At 39.4% G+C, this 20503-nt stretch overlaps 1 protein-coding gene across 1 annotated transcript in view; it reads right to left on the bottom strand.

Annotated features, from left to right (window-relative positions):
- The window catches only part of ANO4 (anoctamin 4), a gene marked incomplete at both ends in the record, with an annotated part of 446527 nt that overhangs the window by 49170 nt on the left and 376854 nt on the right, over nt 1-20503 (bottom strand). The window contains 7 exons of the mRNA XM_082666182.1: nt 6683-6825; nt 8619-8716; nt 8857-8914; nt 9873-9984; nt 12090-12126; nt 17547-17711; nt 20320-20460. Coding sequence (XP_082522308.1) covers nt 6683-6825; nt 8619-8716; nt 8857-8914; nt 9873-9984; nt 12090-12126; nt 17547-17711; nt 20320-20460 — 754 coding nt within the window. The remainder of the gene's footprint in view (nt 1-6682; nt 6826-8618; nt 8717-8856; nt 8915-9872; nt 9985-12089; nt 12127-17546; nt 17712-20319; nt 20461-20503) is intronic.

The raw sequence follows: 20503 nt of genomic DNA, 5'->3' as shown, positions 1-20503 counted from the left end.
GCTAGAAAATCCTCAAATATTTTGATATTAAACAACACATTTCTAAAAAAAACTACAATGGCAATTAGCAAATGCCTTGATGATGAAAATATAGCATCTCAAAACTTATAGGATACAGCTATGAAGCAGTATTCATAGAGAAAATCATAATTCTAAATGCCTAGATTAGAAAAAGAAGAAAAGTAGAAAATCAGTTATTTAAGCTTCCATCTGAAGATGTTTGGAAAAGAGAAAATTAGGCCCAAAGAAAGAATAGGCAGGAAATAAGAGCAGAAATAAATGAAAAAATCAATAAACCTCTAGCCAGATTGTAAAAGGAAAAAAGCAAAAAGCACAAACTATGAAAGTATAAATGAAAACGAGAACATCACTACAGACCTTATGTACATTAAAAGTTCGTAAGAGTATTATAAACAACTTTATTCCACTAAATGTGAAAATTCAGATGAAACAGATGAGTTTCTTGAAAAGCACAACTAAACCACAGACTACTGAAATGGTTACTTGAAGAAATAGAAAATCTGAATAGTCATGTATCTATTAACGAAATTAAATCTATAATTAGAAACTTTCCTACAAAAGATATTCCAGGTTCAGCTAACAAAAGATTCATATCCAGAATATATAAATAGCTTCTAAAATCACTAAGAAAGAGAAACAGAACAGAATCATGGGCCTGAATGGGAATTCACGAAAGAGGATACCCAAATGACCAGAAGCATATGAAAAGGTATTCTGCATTTTAAGTTGACATGAAATTTCAAATTAAAACAATGATGAGGTACTACTACATACGAACCAGAATGCCCAAAATTTAAAAAGACGGACACTAACAAGTTTTAGTGAGTATGTGGAATAACCAAAGCTCTTATATTGCTAGTTGGAGTTTTGAAAACTGTTTGCAGGTGTCTACTGAAGAGCCACAAACGCGTACATTATCATGGCCACTCCACTGGTAACCCCACTCTTGCATAAATTCCCAACAGAAATACATACAAATGTTAACCAAAACCCATGTACCAAAATGTTCATAGCAATATCGTTTGTAAGAACCCAAACCTAGAAACAACTCACAAATCTATCACCAGTAGAATGGATGGGTAAATAGTGGTGAATTCCAGTTTTCAGGGGTCTAGAAGATCTGCAGACTCACAAACTAGTTCATCCACTGGCACACTGATGCCTGCACATCCACAAGTAAGTTTGCCTCTTTTTTTTTTTTTTTTTGACTCAAGTTTGACAGAGGCTTTGATTCTTACTAAAATGCAACTATCTAGCTCATTAATCCTTAGCAGTGCTCAGAAGTCCATTTCATGATATGGGAAAGGATGGAGGGATTGGTGGGGGAAGGGGAGAAAGATGGAATGGAAAGTATCTGGGATTGGAAATGAAAAAAAAACTACATGTGACTAAGGAAAGATGGAGGTGGGTATCAAAGACAAACTCACTTGTTTCATAATTTTGCTTCAGGTACACATTCTACGAATACTATACAAAAATGAAAATGAAATTTTACCTGTAGCAAATGGAAGTATCTTATAAATATGTTATTGAATGGAATAAGCCATTTACAAAAGAAAATGTATAATTCCATTTCTATAGAGATCTTTAAAAAAAGGCAAAATTAGAAGTCAGGAAATTGGTTGGGGAGGGTGTTATAACTGGGAGAGGAAACAAGGGAGCCTTCTTTGATACTGATAATATCCTATTTCTCGATGTAGCTCACAGGATGACAAACATTTTCTGTAAAGAGCCAGATAGTAAATATTCCAGGCTTTGTGGGCCATAAAGTCTCTGTCACAACTAATCAGCTCTGCTGCTATAGTGCAAAAGTAACTACAGATAATATGTAGAGGCCTGGAGACGAGATGGCAGAGTAGAAGGACTTGAGCTTACCTCCTCTCATGAAGACACCAAAATCACAGCTAACTGCTGAACAACCATCAACAAAAAAGACACAGTACCACCAAAAAAGGTATTCTACACCCAAAGATAAAGAAGAAGCCACAACAAGACTGTAGGAGGGGCACTTTCATGATATACTCAAATCCCATACCTGCTGGGTGGGCGACCCACAAACTGGAAAATAATTATATCGCAGGGGTTCTCCCACAGGAGTGAGCCCTATGTCGAGCTCCGCAGCCTAGGGGTCTGGCATCAGAAGGAGGAGCCCCGAGAGCATTTGACTTTGAAAGCCAGCAGGGCTTGAGTGAAGGAGCTCCACAGGAGTGGGGGAAACAGGGACTCCACTCTTGGAGGGTGCACACAATGTTTCACGTGCACTAAGACCCAGGGCAATGCAGTGACTCCATACGAGCCTGGGCCAGACCTACCTGCGGGTCTTGGAGGTTCTCCTGGGGAAGCGGGGGTCAGCTGTGGCTCACTTTGGGGCAAGGACACTGGTGGCAGATGCTTTTTGGCACCTGAGACCTGGCCCCACCCAACAGCCTGCAGGCTCCAGTGCTGGGATGCCTCAGGCCAAACAACCAACCAGCAGGGTGGGAACACACAGCCCCACCCATCAGCAGACAGGCTGCCTAAAGTCATCCTGAGCAAATCGGTCACTGTGATACACCACATTGACAAACTGAAGAATAAAAACCATATGATCATCTCAGTAGATGCAGAAAAAGCTTTGGACAAAATTCAACACCCATTTATGATAAAAACTCTCCAAAAAGTGGGCATAGAGGGAACGTACCTCAATATTATAAAGGCCATGTATGACAAACCCACAGCTAACATCATACTCAACAGTGAAGAGCTGAAAGCATTTCCTCTAAGATCAGGAACAAGACAAGGATGTCCACTCTCGCTACTTTTATTCAACATAGTTTTGGAAGTCCTAGACAATGGCAATCAGAGAAGAAAAAGAAATAAAAGGAATCCAAATTGGAAAAGAAGAAGTAAAACTATCACTGTTTGCAGATGACATGATACTATACATAGAAAATCCTAAAGATGCTTCCAGAATAGTACTAGACCTCATCAATGAATTTGGGTAAGGTTGCAGGATACAAAGTTAATACACAGAAATCTGTTGCATTTCTATACACTAACAGTGAAAGATCAGAAAGAGAAATTAATTAAGGAAACAATCCCATTTATCATCACATCAAAAAGAATAAAATACCTAGGAATAAACCTACCTAAGGAGGCAAAAGACCTGTACTCTGAAAACTATAGGATGCTGATGAAAGAAAATGAAGATGACACAAACAGATGGAAAAATGATATACCATGTTCTTGGACTGGAAGAATCAATATTGTCAAAATGACGATACTATACAAGGCAACCTACAGATTCAATTCAATCCTTATTAAATTACCAGTGGCATTTTTCACAGAAGTAGAACAAAAATATTTTAAATGTGTATGGAAACACAAAAGAAAGACCCTGAATAGCCAAAGCAATCCTGAGAAAAGAAAATGGAGCTGGAGGATTCAGGCTCCCTGACTTACAGTAATGAAAATAAAAACAAAAATAAACAAATGGGACCTAATTAAACTTAAAAGCTTTTGCACAGCACAGGAAACCATAAACAAAATGAAAAGACAACCCTTAATGGGAGAAAATATTTGCAAACGAAGTGACCTACAAGGGATTAGTTGCCAAAATATACAAATAGCTCATGGAACTGAATATCAAAACAAAAAACACAACCCAGTCCAAAAATGGGCAGAAGATCTAAATAGACATTTCTCCAAAGAAGACATACAGATGGCCAACAGGCACATGAAAAGACTCTCAACATCGCTATTTATTAGAGAAATGCAGATCAAAACTACAATGAGGAATCACCTCACACTGGTCAGAATGACTGTCATCAAATAGTCTACAAATAATAAATGCTGGAGAAGGTGTGGAGAGAAGGGAACCCTCCTACACAGTTGGTGGGAATGTAAATTGGTACAGCCACTATGGAGAACAGTATGGAGGTTCCTTAAAAAACTAAAATAGAACTACCATACGACCCAGCAATCCTGGGCATATATCTGGAGAAAACCATAATTCAAAAAGATACATGCACCCCAATGTTCATTGCAGCACTATATACAATGGCCAAGACATGGAAGCAACCTAAATGTCCATCAACAGAGGAATGGATAAAGAAGATGTGGTACATATATACAATGGAATATTACTCGGCCATAAAAGAGAATGAAATAATGCCACCTGCAGCAACATGATGGACCCAGAGAATATTGTGCTTAGTGAAATAAGTCAGAGAAAGACAAGTGCTATATGATATCACAAGTGGACTCTAAAAACATGATACAAATGAACTTATTTCCTAAACAGAAAGAGACTCACAGACTTCAAAAACAAACTTATGGTTATCAAAGGGGAAAGGTGGGAAGGAGGGATAAATTACGAGTTTGGGATTCACATATACACAGTACTATATATGAAATAGATAATCAACAAGGACCTACTGTATAGCACAGGGAACTCTACTCAGTATTCTGTAATAATCTATGTGGGAAAAGAATCTGAAAAAGAATGGATATATGTATACGTATAACTGAACCACTTTGCTGTACACCCGAAACTAGCACAACATTGTAAATCAACTGTAATATAAAATAAAAATTAAATTAAAAAACTATAGATAATGTGTAAATAAACGGGTATTGCTGTGTTTCAATAGAATGTTATTTACAAAGCCAGGCAGTGGACTGGCTTTGGGTCTGAGGGCAGTAGTGTGTTAACCCCTCACCTACACAGTTTGGTTACATTTGTGCATAAATTGGTGAATATTTATTGATCTGTACACTTTTGATTTATATGCTTTTCTCACTATATATTCTACTTCAATGAATACATTTAAAAAATACAACAAAGCAGGAAAGTCATTAAGAAAATAACAAAAACAACAAGAGCAGAAGCAAGCAGTTAGGATTCACTGGTCTGCTTGAAATGCTGCTTCTGAGATGTGTTTCTTGCTGCAAAGATACTGGAGTATTTGGAGCACTACCAGTTCTTTTCATGCACTCTATATACCAACATTATTGTTCATTTCCTTCTTTATGGGAGGAGAATCCATTAAGAGACCTCCAAGTGCTTAGTTCACTTAATGAATTCCCGTTATTAAGTGTTATTATTACTGCCCAAATTGATTTCTTCTCCAAGTTATATCATTCTGCCATTCTATAATTGAAACTCTAAAAACATTGGTAGGTACTCAGGACATAAGCGACCTAAGAAACATTAAGTATCAACTCTACTACTGCTTTAATTTTCAGATTTGCCCAGAAAGAACTTCTTTCAGAAGTAATGTATCTTGCCCATCCCTACCCCCACTTTCACCCCAATGTTACAGAGCTTAAACATAATTAGAAAAAAAGAGAAAAGCTATCCACACTCAGTGTATCTGCTAAGGGATTTTGTTACGCTTTTCTCCCCTGGAAGATAAGAATAGAAAAATAGTAATAATGACAGGGATGACATATATCAAGTACATACTACGAGCCAGGCATTGTTCTAAGCCCTTTCCATGTGTTAATTTATTTAATCCACATAGAAGTGCTCTGAAGTGGTTACTTTTTCTATCCCCATTCTAAAGAAGAGGAAAGTGAGACAAAGAGATTAAGTAATTGCCCAAGGTTTCACAGTTAATAAGTGAGGGGCTGGGATTTGAACTCAGGTAATCTGTTTCTAAAGCTCATGCTCTCAGATACATGCTAAAGTAAGTAGCTTGGATTTGATTATAGAGAAATCAGATTCCTTCAATATAAGTGTAGCATAGCTTAAGCATTCCCAGCTTCCTGCCGCCCCCTCAAGGGAAATGACTGTCCCCCATCTACGCCCTACTGACTCATACTGCAGCATCTAGGCCACTTTATTGCACTTACCTTTTGTATCTCTGACTTTCCCTCACTGTGCACTCTTTCAGAGCTGGGACTGTGCCTGATTCCTTCTTGTATCTCTAGTGCCAAACATAATGTCTGCCTGGACATAACATGGCTCAAAAGATGTCTGCTGGATACAAACTACTATATATAAAATAGATAAACAACAAGGTCCTACTGTATAGCACAGGGAACTATATTAAATATCTTATAATAAACTATAATAGAAAGGAATATGAAAAAGAATGTTTATATTCTTTTATGTATATATGTATAACTGAATCACTTTGCCATACACCTGAAACTAACACAACATTGTAAATGAACTATACTTCAATAAAAAAAACCATGTCTGCTGAATGAATGAATCAATCACACCATGAGTGATAACTCCTTTTTCTTTGGTTCACCAAGTTTTCAGCTCATTTTTTTCTGGTGATTTATTACAAGGGACAGGACACAATGTCATGAAGAATGTGAAGTGACTTGGCACTATTTCTGTCCATAAAGCTTCTTAAAGCAAGAACACCCTTCCTCTGCATTTAGCTCAAGAATCCCCCCATACTGCTAGCCTCGACGATAACGGTGTATGTCTAGTTAAATGTAGCTAGAACTTACATTTATAATTAATAGGATAAAACAGACAACAAGGTCCTACTCTATAGCACAGGGAACTATATTCAATATCCTATGATAAACCATAATGGAAAAGAATATGAAAAGAATTATAACTGAGTCATTCTGCTGTACAGCAGAAATTAACACATTGTAAATTAACTATACTTCAATAACATTTTTAAAAATCAGATAAAATAGGCTATTTTCATACTCATTTCTAAGTATTCGTCGAAAAGTCCGTAGGCATTCATCGGCTGAAGGTTGTAGTCCTTTTCCCACTGTGGGAAACTTATTTTCCTTTCAGGTCCATGCTCTTGTCGTACTTTCCTTCTAGTCCACCAATTCTGAATTAACCTGCACAACAAGATCAATTTATTTTAAAAAATATATATGTATATAGCTGTTCATAAGACTTAAGTAATAAGAAATAGAGTTAGAATATAGAACAATAGTTTAAAAAATTTAGGACACGCTGGCAAGGAAATGAAGCCTTGGATTAGAAGGGAAATAACAATGGAGGCTACACGTCAAGCATTTGTACTTGCACGTGAACAGAATGATTGATGAACTTATTTTAATCATTCACGAAACTGTCTCTCGTCCAGTGTTGCCTCGGAGGGTTGGGTAGAGGACTGAGAACATTGATAACCTGATCCCCCAGTACAAAGGCAACCCGCAGGCCTCTGAGAAGAAGATGGTTTGGCCTAGCTGGCTTAGTTGAGGACTCGTGAGCAGTCTTACCATGGGGTGCTGACCTGCATACTCTGACTCGAGGGCCCTAGAAGGTCTGAAAACCCACAAAGGTTTCCTCCTCTCCTGGCATACAGAAGCCCGCAGGTCCACAACTGGATCTGCCTGCTTTTGGGTTGAGTTTGACAGAGGCTCTGATTCCCAATAAAACGCATCTCACACTGGTGAGGTTAGTACATTAATCCTCGGCAGTGTTCAGAAGTGCATTTTACGATACGGAACAGGGTTGAAGAAATTGGGGTGTGGGGGGGGTCAGGTTTGTGTGCTGTAGGGGGCCAGGAGAAAGCTGAGGGGTATCTGAGAGTAGCGATGCCAAAGCAAAAACAAATGTGAAATAAACTAAATAAGGGGATGGGTATCAAAGACAATTCTGTCTACTTCACAATTTTGCTCTATGCCCATATTAGTAGAAGATAAATATAGTTCCCTTTGATGTCTGACATTTTGATAAGTTATGGATGATACTTTAAAAGAGAATATAATGCTTCTAATTTTAAAATTTTATGCTTTGTTTTTTTTTAAGTTTTATAGAAAACATCAACACTTGGAAGAAGTTTTCTAAAAATAAATCTAAGAAGAGAAAATTACTGGCAGTGGTTCTGACGGGGAGCTAAGAGATGACTTTTCGAAGTGAACTGAGTTCCAGTTAATTGTTCTGGCTGAGTGGTCTTCCCTGAAACCTGGAATTCTCTATGGAGACACTTGAGCTGACCTGGAAACCTGTAGGTGTAGAATTAAAGAAGAAATAGAAGTGCTGCTGATTTATGTCCCTTTAAAACTTAACTGACCAGAACTGAGCAGACACAGCCAAATTCAAGGTCATCCTTACAAAGGTGATGCAAGTTTTTGCCCGTTGCCATCCACATAAACTGTTATCATCAGATAATGATGTTTTTACTGGTTAGGATAGGCTTACTTAGAAATACTCCAGTTTCTTTTCTGAATCATTTTTTTAGGTCTTCTTTCCATAAGTTCCTTTCCTGTACAGTTGAATTTAAGGAAGTTTAAAGAAATTACCATTTCTGATTTATTGCAGGGGTTGGGGAGTAAAGACCTCGTTAATGTGTCATCATCATATAAAGCAGCTTGGAAGCAGGTATCCAATTATTTAGGGGCCCACAGAGACTTCTTAAAGAATATTCATTTTTGCTTATGCAATTTGTGCTAAATCTTCCAAAAGAGCCAATGTTTATTATTTTCATGATTTGTCTTTGAATATCTAAGCATAAAGACTTAGCTCCAGGTACACACACACACACACACACACACACACACACACACACACACACACACACGCACGCTTAACTGCTGAGTCTGCATTGCTTATCTTACTTGCCACACCTAGAAAAGCCAATGAGACATGCTGCCTCTCAAGTATAGATATCTAAGGTACTTACGGGTAGCCAAGTTCCATGAAATTATTCCAGGTCTGCTTTAGCACCATTATAATACCCATTTGCATACAGAGATCAATAAGGCATCCACTAGGGTGGCACTGCGAGGTAAGCAAACACAGAAATTCAAGAATCAATGGTCAGGAAGAAAGGCTGTCTGGTTTCTAATCTGCACAAAGTTGCCCTAAGCCTGTTTAACGCCAAGTCTGTAGGAAACAAGGAATGATGGGAGAATACAGACCTCTTCTAGTCTCCATCTGTTTATCAGCCTCAAGTAGGCACCTGGGTGTCCTGTGAATCTTCAACACACACAGAAAAACAAACCATTAGCATCCTGTAGCCTTCAGTGAATATTATATTCAGATTAGCACATCCTCCAGCGAAAATTACCGGTGCAGTAAGGAACAGGTGCCAGGGAATTAGGAAAACTCTCTGGAACTGGCATAATGGCAGCTTCTGGAATTCTCTGGGGGGTATTTCTCTCCTGGCCCTTCTGTCTGGCTCCTGAACACAGAGGCCAGTCCTCGATGCCTGCTGTGACTTTTAACATTTTCTGCTGAATATCAAGGGGCTGTGGTGTAAGCAGCAGGTTGGGTTTAAACACATCAGATCTTTTTGAATATCAGCAATGCCGTGTTTTTTATTTTTTAAAACGAAACTATTTGACTAGCATTCCATACTGAAGTAGCTGGAAACTGCGGACAGGCTGCTTATCCATTTCACTAAAACCCAATACTCGGCTCTCCCCTGGTTCTCGTCTCCTCAGACACGCTTCCTGGTGTAATGAAGTTCATGGTACCTGGACGTTCCACATCCTCAGAACTGCGGGATTCAGAAGCTGCCCAGTCTCCTTCGGCATCCTACGTCAGCCCCCTTTCCTGTCTGAATGTCCTTCCCTCCTCTGTGAGGTCAGGGATCTGGGACATGCTGCCTGCTGTCCTCCCCCTGATGCCACCTGCTCTTATAGGTGTGAGATCCAGAGGCCCGATTCAGGTACAGATGGAGCCTGCAAGTTTTACATTCACACTTCACGTGTGCAAACTATTTTCTTCTACTCACCTTAACAAGAAAAGGTACAAGGGACTTTGATGGAGACCATTCCCCAGAATGGGAAGGGAAAGGAAAGGAGGAGACTGTTCTCCTCTTTATACACTTTATAAAAATCACCCTAAAGGCTGGCCTCTCTGTCACCCTGGTCAGTGACCTCTGTGCGCTCTGTCCCTGGCTGGGGGAGGTGTGGAGAGAATGGGTTCTTACCTTCCGAGGAAGAATGCGATGTAAAACGTGGAGCTGTTCAGATTGACAAACTGAAAAAGAAACATTTTCAGGGTGAAGCTGTTCTCCCACTCGGACTCAGTGCGAGGCTGTTCTGTGGACACAAGGGGAGCAGAGTTTGAGAGGCTGCATCTGACTCCTTCTCAACTCCCTCTGTCCAGCTCCCCAGATGCGCGGGGTGGGAGCAGAGGCTTCCTAAGGAGGCTGCAGGAGAGCCCAGCTTGCCTACAGATGACATGCGACAGAATGGACCATCCGTGGGTTCCTCAAGCTCCCAGACCAGCCCCAGCGAGGCTTTGGTGGGAAGTGATTACTAACTTGTCCGAGGGCAGGGAATATCGTTTGTTCCGCTGTTCCAGGATGCCCGGAGAGCCTGGAGTAGAGACAGCCAGGCTGAAGGGGCCGCACTCCCGGCCCTGGCTCCTTGCAGGAGCCTCTCCTTTTGCTCTTAGTTTCCACCTGTGGGGTGGGGCCTGCGTGGCATCAGGTCCCCTCCCATCTCCTAATAACTCCTTGGTCTCGACTTCTATTTCTGGTGTGATGTGAAGTGCTACTGGGAGAGAGGGAGTCAGACCCCCCATCTCAGAATGAGCATCTGACCCCATTACCTGTCACCCTCATCCATCATCATTTTCATTCTCAAGGACAAGTACCGAAGAGGTGACCTCATCTTTAGAGCTTTTATTGTATAGCAGCATCTTTGTCTTATAATTTCCTGACCTCAGTCAGGCACCAATTTTCATCTTCTTGTATTTCAATTTCCCTACAGCAAATGCTCTTTGGACATGGTGATGCAAACCAAAAATATGGATCAATCCTCCAACCTGAAATCTCATGTCAAATGTGCTTATCCTTCCCCGGAAGTTGCATCCTCACCTCAAACAACGTCAAAGAAAATGCATTTAATGCAATAGCACTTTCTGTTTCCACATTCCCTGAGCTTCTAGTTGCTCATTTACCATTTTACCCCATCAATTCCTTTCCCACAAGTTATAGCTCAAAATGCTTCCCAGGAGTATATCTGAGAAGGGAGGGGAGAAAGAATGAGAATCGGATTTCAAATGGTTTAAATGTCAATTTCAGAACAAGGCCATACTGCTGTTGAGGGAAGAAATGACAAAGGACGCTTCAAGGGCTTTAGCTTTACTTCACCTCTGCTAATGAACTCTTGGTTACACAGGAAGGTCTCCTAGCTCATCAGCCAGCTGGGTGGGTTGCCAGGTGGCCCAACCAAAGATTGACCATGGCTGATATCTCCACAGGCATCTTTTCCAGCCTGGAGCAAGGTGCCCCCTGGACACAGTCTATCAATGGGCAGTTACCTCTTCTGTGGACATAAACTTCTCTATTTTTGGGCAAAGAGTGGCGGTGATGGAAGATTTCAATGAATTCAAAGGAGATATGCCAAGTGCCTAGCTCTGTATCTGGCACATAGAAGGGCTCAAAAAGATGCGATGCCAGATGTATCTGGCATCTTTTATTATAATGATAATTATAAATGAAAACACTTTTGTGATTTTTTTCTCCCTTTGGCAAGCTACATATGGGAGTGTGCTAAAACAGGTTTTGTGTGGGAGCATGTAATTTTCTCGAACTGCATAGAGTAAAATGACTAATATCTCATTAATGAAATTGGGACAATTCCTCCATCTTGAAAATGTAGTAAAGGTACAGCTCATAGCTCGTTACCAGATTGTTCTGGTGCCTTAAAGAGTCAGAGAAACGTTCCTAGGGATGACTTGTCCAGATGAATGTCATTTCCATGGATGTCAGTAATGGTTAGCCTGTCTACATAAAAGACTCCCAGTCTTCAAAGCAACTAATTTTGCTGTGATTTTATACGCCATTAAAACTTGCTGTGTTTTTAATTAAATAAAAATTGTAGGCAACAGCAAACGAACGCTTTTCTAAATGATTATAGGTACTTCATACACATGTACTTTTGTAAGAGAAAACCTACTTTAAATTATATTAGCTCATGAAAGATAATGTCTAAATGCTTTAAAGCTTTAGGTAGGAAAGATTCTCTCAATTCCTAGACATATCTAACATGTCCTGTTGAGGGCAAAGAACAAATTGTTGTATGCAATTCAAAATAAAGGGAATATTTGTTTTCAGCAGTGTTTCAGAAATGAATCTTTGAGAAGGTATTCTTCAGACCACAATACTGTACTGTGAGATAAAGAGGGTTCCACTTACCTAAGTTTGTCAGAAGCAGTGCAACTTTTTCATAGAGCTGTAAAATAAATTTAATACATTTAACAAACTGTAGATGTTCTAAAATCTGTAATTATGAAGTAAATAGGTAAGTCATAAATGAAAATAATTTCATTAACCATCCACTGTGCAAACAATGAAAACATCATCAACAATTGTGTCCTTTCAGGACAAGAAAGAATTGTACAAGGTCCCACTTTAATATTTTAAAAGTCTCACTTCTTGTTTTGGGGCGAATAATTCTGTAACAACAGGCCAGCTGCCACTAATTATCAGCTTGCTAAGGGATGCTGGGCAAGTCACAACATTCCTGGGCCTCCTCAATGTAAAATCTCTAAGACTGCTTCTGATAAGGGTCTGTAATCCTGTTGTTTTTATGGGCTGATTTTCTAGATTATAGCATTCCTAAACACCAAAGTGATCAAACATTATTGGGAACCGCCAAATTTATGGTAATTTGCTTTTCTATTAGTGAATTAGATGCATCCCTAACTCACCCAGCCATCTGGTAAATAGAGGGTCCTAATAGGATGGAAGGGGTGTGTGTCCCTGTGCTTGTGTGTGTGTATGGAAGTACAGGGGGTACAGTTAAGGGCAAATCCAGCTCTAGGAGATTCCCTAGGGAGGGTATAAATTGAAAAAGAAAAGAGCAAGTGCTTTCTCTAAAATGAAAGATGATCAATGAAAACGAAAAAGAAAACTAGTCAAATGGATTTGAACAATATGAAAATTAAGATCACATTTAGACTAAAGTAGTGAAATTTCACTGGTTAAAATTCCCCAGGCTGGAATAACAGCTTTACCAGCCAGCAAGCTATAGGTCTTGGGCATGTTACCTCACCTCTTCTTCAGACCATCGTTTTCCTTACATGTGGTTGAGAATGGGTATTGGACACACTCATCTTGAGGTCCTTCCTAACTTTTGCATTCTCTTACCCCAGATTTCTTCTAACTACAGAAATAGTCTAAATACTCAGATTGTATGACTCTAAACTTTCAGCAAAGACTGTGGTTTGTTATATTAAGATATAAATAATTCATATGGCCACAGTATCAAATTTTGTATATAGAAATCTCAGACTCTTGGAGTCCAATGTTAAAACAGACCGGTATAATTTTCAGTAAGAAATCTTGTGTTATAGATGAGTCATACATCTCAATTTTATCATAAAAATAAAATACTGGTAAACAACATATTAGGACAGATATTCTAATCAAAATTATTTTAATATTAACAAGGCATGGTATTATTAAAGTTACTTACATAATTATCAAGGAAAATTAAATTCAACTGGTGAGACAACCTTTCTCAAAAATATAATTTTTGATTACCTAGTTCATCCTTTAATCTTTCATGTTGATGTACATTTGTTAAAGTGCCTCGTTTTGCACACTTGCCTCAAAGGCCTTGAGAGCTGGTGATATGCCATCGTTATTTTTGTTTGGAAACTGAAAAAATTGGAATTTAAAAAAGGAACAGCACAGGAGTTGAAATATAATTATTATTAACCTTTTGAAAAGTAAGGTAAAGTGTAGGAGGACACTGGGATTCATGGCATCTGTGAACATTTTATCTGGATGATACAATGAGATGGAGAGTGAGACTTTGAGCAGGATGCAACAGAAAAGAGCACATAAACAAAGGGACTGGGAGCCAGCAAGAGAGCTTCACATGAGTGGTTTCTGGAAAAGGCCTGATTTCTCATTAGCCAGTTGAGACAGAAAGCACGGATAGTTTGTTCTGATAAGAGTAGTAGAAGATCTAAGTTTCCAAACTGGATGCCACAAATGGTTACTGTCAGAATCTTTAACTAACAGCAAGCTTTCTGATCCTAAGGATATGTCCAAAAGAAGCTATGAGCACTTCTAATTTTATCTTGTCCACCTGATCAATATATGTGGGTTTGTTCTGATGCAAGTCATAGTTTCTGGTTTAGTTCTTTTTGGAACAAGTCATTGTGGTTTTCACTGTTTACAGGTTATAATGAAATGTCAGATTCATTTTGGTATGGCTGAATAAAAAGGATGGTAATGACTTTTAACGTCTTCCTTTATTGGCATATATAGCTTGAGACCACTATATTGAGATGTTCTTTGGTCACTAGTGAAGCAGAATAATATTGAAAGAGCATGACAAGGAGGAGTGAGGAAATCTGTCTATTCACTCTGTCTTTGAAATATTTATTTTTCAAGACATGGAATAAAATGAAAACCCCGTAACTAGTCACTAAGAGGCATAATAGTTTGTTAGGATCCAGAATACTTTTGTAAAATAATATGAGCTTTATTTTTTTTTAAATACACATAAAAGTAAACACACATTGTCAAATCCAGAAAATAGGCATTCCTTATAGATCTTCTTCAGTTAGGGTTGGAAGAAAGTCAGAAATAGGGTATATGATCTATAATAATTATTTGAAAGAGGCTTTAATGAACATAAATTAAATACCAATCTAGCTCTCAAGATTTTTATATTCAGTTAATGAAAAAGTATTCATGATTAATGTCCAAATGATTTTTTTTTTTGCAAGACCAGTATGGCCAAAATTTTAAATAATTGAAAACAATTTATATAGCTATAAAAACTATATTATTGAGTCATAAAAATGTCTTAAATTGGGTCATTTCAGCAGTCATTAATAGTTTAGTTCTGAACTGGTCAAAGCTATGTTATAGTCATTAGTCTGTCATTTGTCCTTTATTCAATATTTGCTTTTTAAGGACTTAAAATTTTTAAAAATATATTTTGATGAAGAGCTTTCCCAGCTATATTACACATTTGGTTGCCTTCATAACGGAACCTGCAAAGCTTCAGGGCATAAGACAGGAGTGTAAAGGTGTGTGCTGGATGAGGATGTCCTCAGAGATGGCCAAGGAGGGTAAGGCAATTGGTCACTGCACAAGAGGGTCCTGGATGATGCTGGTTTTAGAGTGTGTATGCTTTTTATTTTCTTTCTTTCCCCTTGCTATGGCTTGTCATTTTCTGACCTTGTCAGTATTCTTGCCTTAGTAACCTTCTGTTATTTTAGTTTGATGTTGGCTGAGAAATCAGAACACCAAATGTGTTCACATTGTATCTAAAAATAAAGAAAGAAAGAAAAGAAAAGAAACCTTAAGGGCATTCCTAAGAATGACACATGTCAGCTTTAGTGTGTGGGCTTGGTCATCCGTTTTGGTGACTCAGAAACCCTTTGTTAAATAAAACATGTAAAACGCCTACCTGTCTAGCTCCTAGCACACAGTAGGTGGTTTGTAGTGGCCCTAATTATATACTATATCCTCTCCCCTCCTGCTTTGTTTTTAGTTTATTTCTTCTTTTCTTGGCTGTGTTCCACTAAGCAGAGGTTTTTGGATAAGTGATTTTCAGTTAACTGAAGTGACAACACTGGCTCCTGGTCAAAATGTACCAGCAAGCATGTGTTTATAGAGCCACTGCATATATGCAGAAATTTATTTCTTAAGATGTATAAATTAAATTTTAATAAGACATTGGAGAAGAGAGATGATAAAATACAGTAAGCTTTAATTCACTGCCTCCTACCTGGACGCAGAATCTTTCACTGCTCAGGCTGTTTGGTTAATTTCACTATGAATCACTCCCCCTCACAACGAATATTCATTCCACAATTAACTTTGAGACTAGCTGAACCGGGGACAGGGGGGAGTGCAAGGGAGTGACAAACAGTCACTTTCAATCTCCACTTGACCAAGCAGTTACACAGTCATCATGTCAAAATGATCTGCAGGTGCTTTTTTTCCCCTACCTTCTGGATTTTTAAACTTTTTTTCTAAAATAATAAAGAAGTTCCTGTATCTTTAATAATAATAATAAATTACCTATATTTCATTATCTCGGTGATTTCAGCACAATGGCCCAGATTTAAGTTACAGTATAAATAAGGGTGAGGGGAACTATAACTGAACACTTACTCCATGCCTAACACTATACATGGCACTCTACATACGTTATTTATTCCCTCCTACAAACCTCAAGTCTAACAATGTCAGCCACTGCCTTTTGTTCTGCAAATAGTAACAACAATTTACTGAGAGCCTACTATAAGCCAGAGCCTGTTTCTGTTGCTAGAGTTTGGAAACTTAGATCTTCTACTACTCTTATCAGGAAAGACAAAAGTTTCTGCCCTCTTGGGGCTACATTCCAGTGAAGAAGATAAATAACAAAATAAATTTTAAAAATAGCCTATTAGATGGCGATTAACGCCATAGAACAAAATAAAGCAGGCGAGGAGCTAGGAAATGGTCAGACGGCAGGAGTGGGTTGCAATTTTAAATTGAGTGACCAGGGAAGCCTTATACTGGAAAGGTAACAGTTGAACAAAGACCTGAAGGAGGTGCAGGAGTAAACTCTGCAGACCCCATGGGAAAGAATGTTCCAGGCAGAGAGAAGAGCAAGTCAAAAGTCCTAGGGTGAGAGCTTGCCTGGCACATTGAAGAGAAAAGGGAAGGCCAGTGAGAAGCAGGAAAGTCAAGGTGAGGAGAAAGGAGACAAAGTCAGAGACCTCGCTGGGGCCAGATGAGGGAGACCCTGGGTCTCCATGTGAAGACAGAACTTTTATTCTGAGCAAGAGGAAAGCCACTGGATACAGTGAACAGAGGCTGACTTACATGGATGAAGCTTGCTTGCTCTAGCTGCTATGATGAGCCTGGACTGAGGGAAGCAGATGTGGAAGCTGGGAGACCAGCTCGGAAAGCACTGCAGTAATCCAGGTGGGATATGCTGGGGACCTGGACCAAGGTGGGGACTGGGGATGTGTGAAAAGTGCTCAAATTCTGGATACATTTCGATGCTGAGAGAAGCAGAGGAGTTTCGGCCTAGGCAACTACAATGGGGGCTGCAGGAGGAGCTCATTCTGGAGGGAAGATGGGGAGTTGGGGGTTGTGTGTGTTCGGTGAGGATGTTTGGGGTTCAAGGGAGACAGCTGGGCTGAAATATACATTTGAAAAAAACCTGAAATCAACACAAGCTACAAGTACCACCCTGAAATACTCCTTGCTGGGTTATTGCAAGAAATGCTTTGGATACTAATTTCCCATCGTTCAGAAGCAAAAGGAAACAGGAACCAACACTACTGAGCTATGTCACGGAGTCTGAGCTGGGCCTTTAAAATATATTTTTTCTCTAAATTTCCCCAAGAGGTATACAGTGTTATCTTACTGGATAAATAAGGGAACTGAGGTTCAGAGAGGGTAAGTGCCTTGCCCAGTCTTACATTGTAGAAAATCCTGGAGGCCAGATTTGACTCAAGCCTTCTGTATCCCCAGATGAGTACACCTTATGCCAGGCACTTTGCAGCCAGGCCATAAGTGCCACATAATTGACCAGCCTCTCTAAGGCCAGGTCCCTTTAGAAACAGAAGAAAACTCACCTGTAGCACACACATTTTATCCATTTGACTACTTACCTTGCAGCTCACTTACCACGTTCAGCAGCATGATGATGCAGAAATTGATGCACACGGCAGTCCCTGTGGTTGCAACCTGAGAATTATTCCTGATTAACGCCCACTTAAAGGCAGCGAAAGTGCTGACGGTCACCACCCTGTAAATGACGATCCCAAACACGGCGGCGATCACCACGCAGATCTGGCAGGAAGACAGAGGACACCCAGTGAGCACTGTGATGGAATGTTGCAGGAAGGGGCTCCCGCCAAATGGAAAATCCTCGGATGAGGAAACGAGATAAAGCAGCAGTGGTCCTGACTCAAGACACCACAACAAAATGCACACTTTTCATGTGGTTGACGCTTTCTCTTGTCTGTTTGTACGTTCTTTGTTATCCAAATAGAAAAGCCACAGAACTTGAGAGCTGATAAACCGTTAGGCTATGGGGTAACACTTTATTAAACAGAATATCAGATTGAGCAAATGAACAAATATTTATGCTGGAAATCTTATCGTGTCACTCTTCTGTTTAAAACTATTTATTGGCTTCCTTTTAGGATAAAAGCAAAGCCCTTATGGTGGCCTGGAAGAGTCTCTCCAGCACCACTGAGTGTTCTTCCCCTTCCTCTGGAGACTCTAGACCTTTCCTTATTGTTTCCAATGGGCTAAGCAGCCTTAATCTTCAAGACCATTTCCTTTGCCCAAAATGCTGATCCACCCATTCCCCTGCCAAACACACACACACACACACACACACACTCTCACGCAGTCTAGTTAATACCTAACTCATTCTTCACATCTCAGCTCAAGAACTACTTCATAATTAATGCTTTTCATGAATGCCCACTCCTCCCCCCAGGCTTTTTTTTTGTTATAGGGTACTCTTCATAATTAATGCTTTTCATGAATGCCCACTCCTCCCCCCAGGCTTTTTTTTTGTTATAGGGTACTCTTCATAATTAATGCTTTTCATGAATGCCCACTCCACCCCCCAGGCTTTTTTTTTTGTTATAGGGTACTCTTCTTTCAGTAGACAACTTATAATTTCTAACAATTTGTTTGATTATTGCTAGTCTCTCCCACTTAGATGGTAAGCTCCATCTGGGTAAGGATGGTAACTGTCATTTCTGCAGCAACTTAGTATCATGCCAAGTGCTCAGTTATTTGTTGCTGAAGAAGCCTGTGAGAGGTGCATACTCTTATCTATCAGATATATACACAGACTGAACTGAGGCATCTTCCTCTGAACATTTCATGGTGTTTGAGAAGAATATGGCATATCTTCTCTCTCTATGAATAATGGGAATTTGAGATTCCAAAAAGTTTTGTGGCTTTCATTAGATGACTTGCTTAATATGTCTTTGAGCAGAGACCTTAGCTTACATAGTCGTCAAAAACTGGATCTTAAAGCTGGGCCTCAGGACAGCGTCTGCCAACTTAGAGATTCCTTTCTTTATAGAAGCTTTTTCTGTGTTTCTCACAGACTCTATTTCTGGCTTGCTATGAGTGACATGCTCTAAAAGCTCAGGTATGAGCCCTAGCTGAACTGGCTAAAGTAGTAGTAATAATAATAGAAAACAAAGAAACAAAAATTGCCCGTGTCTGAATCCTGGAGCTGCTGATAGGGAGACAGGTGAGAACGACACTGAATTATAGACAAGGGTGGCAATGTGGTAGAATGGAAAGTTCACTGGACTCAGAGTCAGAAGTTAGGTCTGAGTCCTGGTTCAGCTACGAGCTAGCAGTGTGACCTTGGGCACATAGCTTGTTCTTTCCGTGGCTTCTACCTCTATGATCTACCACATCTGTAGAACAAGGAGAACTTATGTCCTTAGGTCTTGTCGTGAGAAACAAACCCCAAAACAATAAATGTGGATGCACTTATAGCAGGCAAGGCCCGACACAATTGCTATCAAAGCAGCATCTGTAGAAGGGCACGGATCTGAGTCTTGATCTGAGCCGAGGGACACTGGGCTCAGTTCCTTTCTGGCTACGGGGGGTAGACTGTCTGAATTTTCTATTGTCTTGTCCTTCCCAGTCTAACCAACTAGGATATATACTTACAAACACTTGCTATTTGAAAAGAGGAAAGGAGGATCTTAACCATCCTTTCCTGTCTAAAATGACATTTCTGACATATTTGCATATGTTTTGTTCAGTAATTGACAGGGTCAAAGTTGATCATAAAACGACTTCTTTTTAGGAAAAGCTAACGATCCAGCTTCAAATTAGTGTTTTGCAAACTTGTATAATCATTAGTGAAATAAATGTTTGGGAGTTATAGCTGGCTACATACAGTCTATTAAAAAATAGACTGTAATAAAGCAAAAAAAATCAGAGTTCCTTGCATATTGTAAAGATGAACATTGTTTCAATTACCATATTCGGTTTTACACATCTATTTGCGTAGTATATACTAGGTTATGACAACGTTTGTATTTATTACTGTACGGGCATTGTAAAAAAATGTTTGAAAAACACTGCTGTAGGTATTAATACTATCTCATAGTTTTAGTTCCTTTCATTATGACATAGAGAGACAAATGCAAACAACAGCAGATTAGAGGATCTGAGCTCTTGTCTATTTCTTGGCTAATCTGGGCAAGCTCTTTACCCTTCTGGAGTCTCAGTTGTCCCACCTGTAAAATGCAGCCAGCAATGCCATCCCTGACCACCATGTAGAATGGTTGTGAGGACTAAATAACAGAACGTGCAAAAATATATCCAAACACTTGATATGATTATTGTTGTTACCATGCTACAGGTTTGTACTTTATGAAAGAAAGAGTTTTGTAAAAAAGTTTCAGACCATAAAGAATATTCCAGATGCAGAAACAATAAGTCGGCTGCATTTATCTGCAAATGCTTGATACGGTTCTGGTTTTCCCGAAATGGGATTCATCCGCTCTTTCTTGGAATACTTGGCTTCAAACTGGGGCCGTATTTCTTCCTAAAGAACAAGCAGACACATTTTTATGTACTGAAGAACTGTT

This window comes from Grampus griseus (genome assembly GCF_964374135.1).
Source record: "Grampus griseus genome assembly, chromosome: 11".
Classification (NCBI taxonomy): Eukaryota; Metazoa; Chordata; class Mammalia; order Artiodactyla; family Delphinidae; genus Grampus; species Grampus griseus.
Note: the sequence above shows the minus strand (reverse complement) of the source record. Positions and strands in the feature narration are given on the sequence as shown.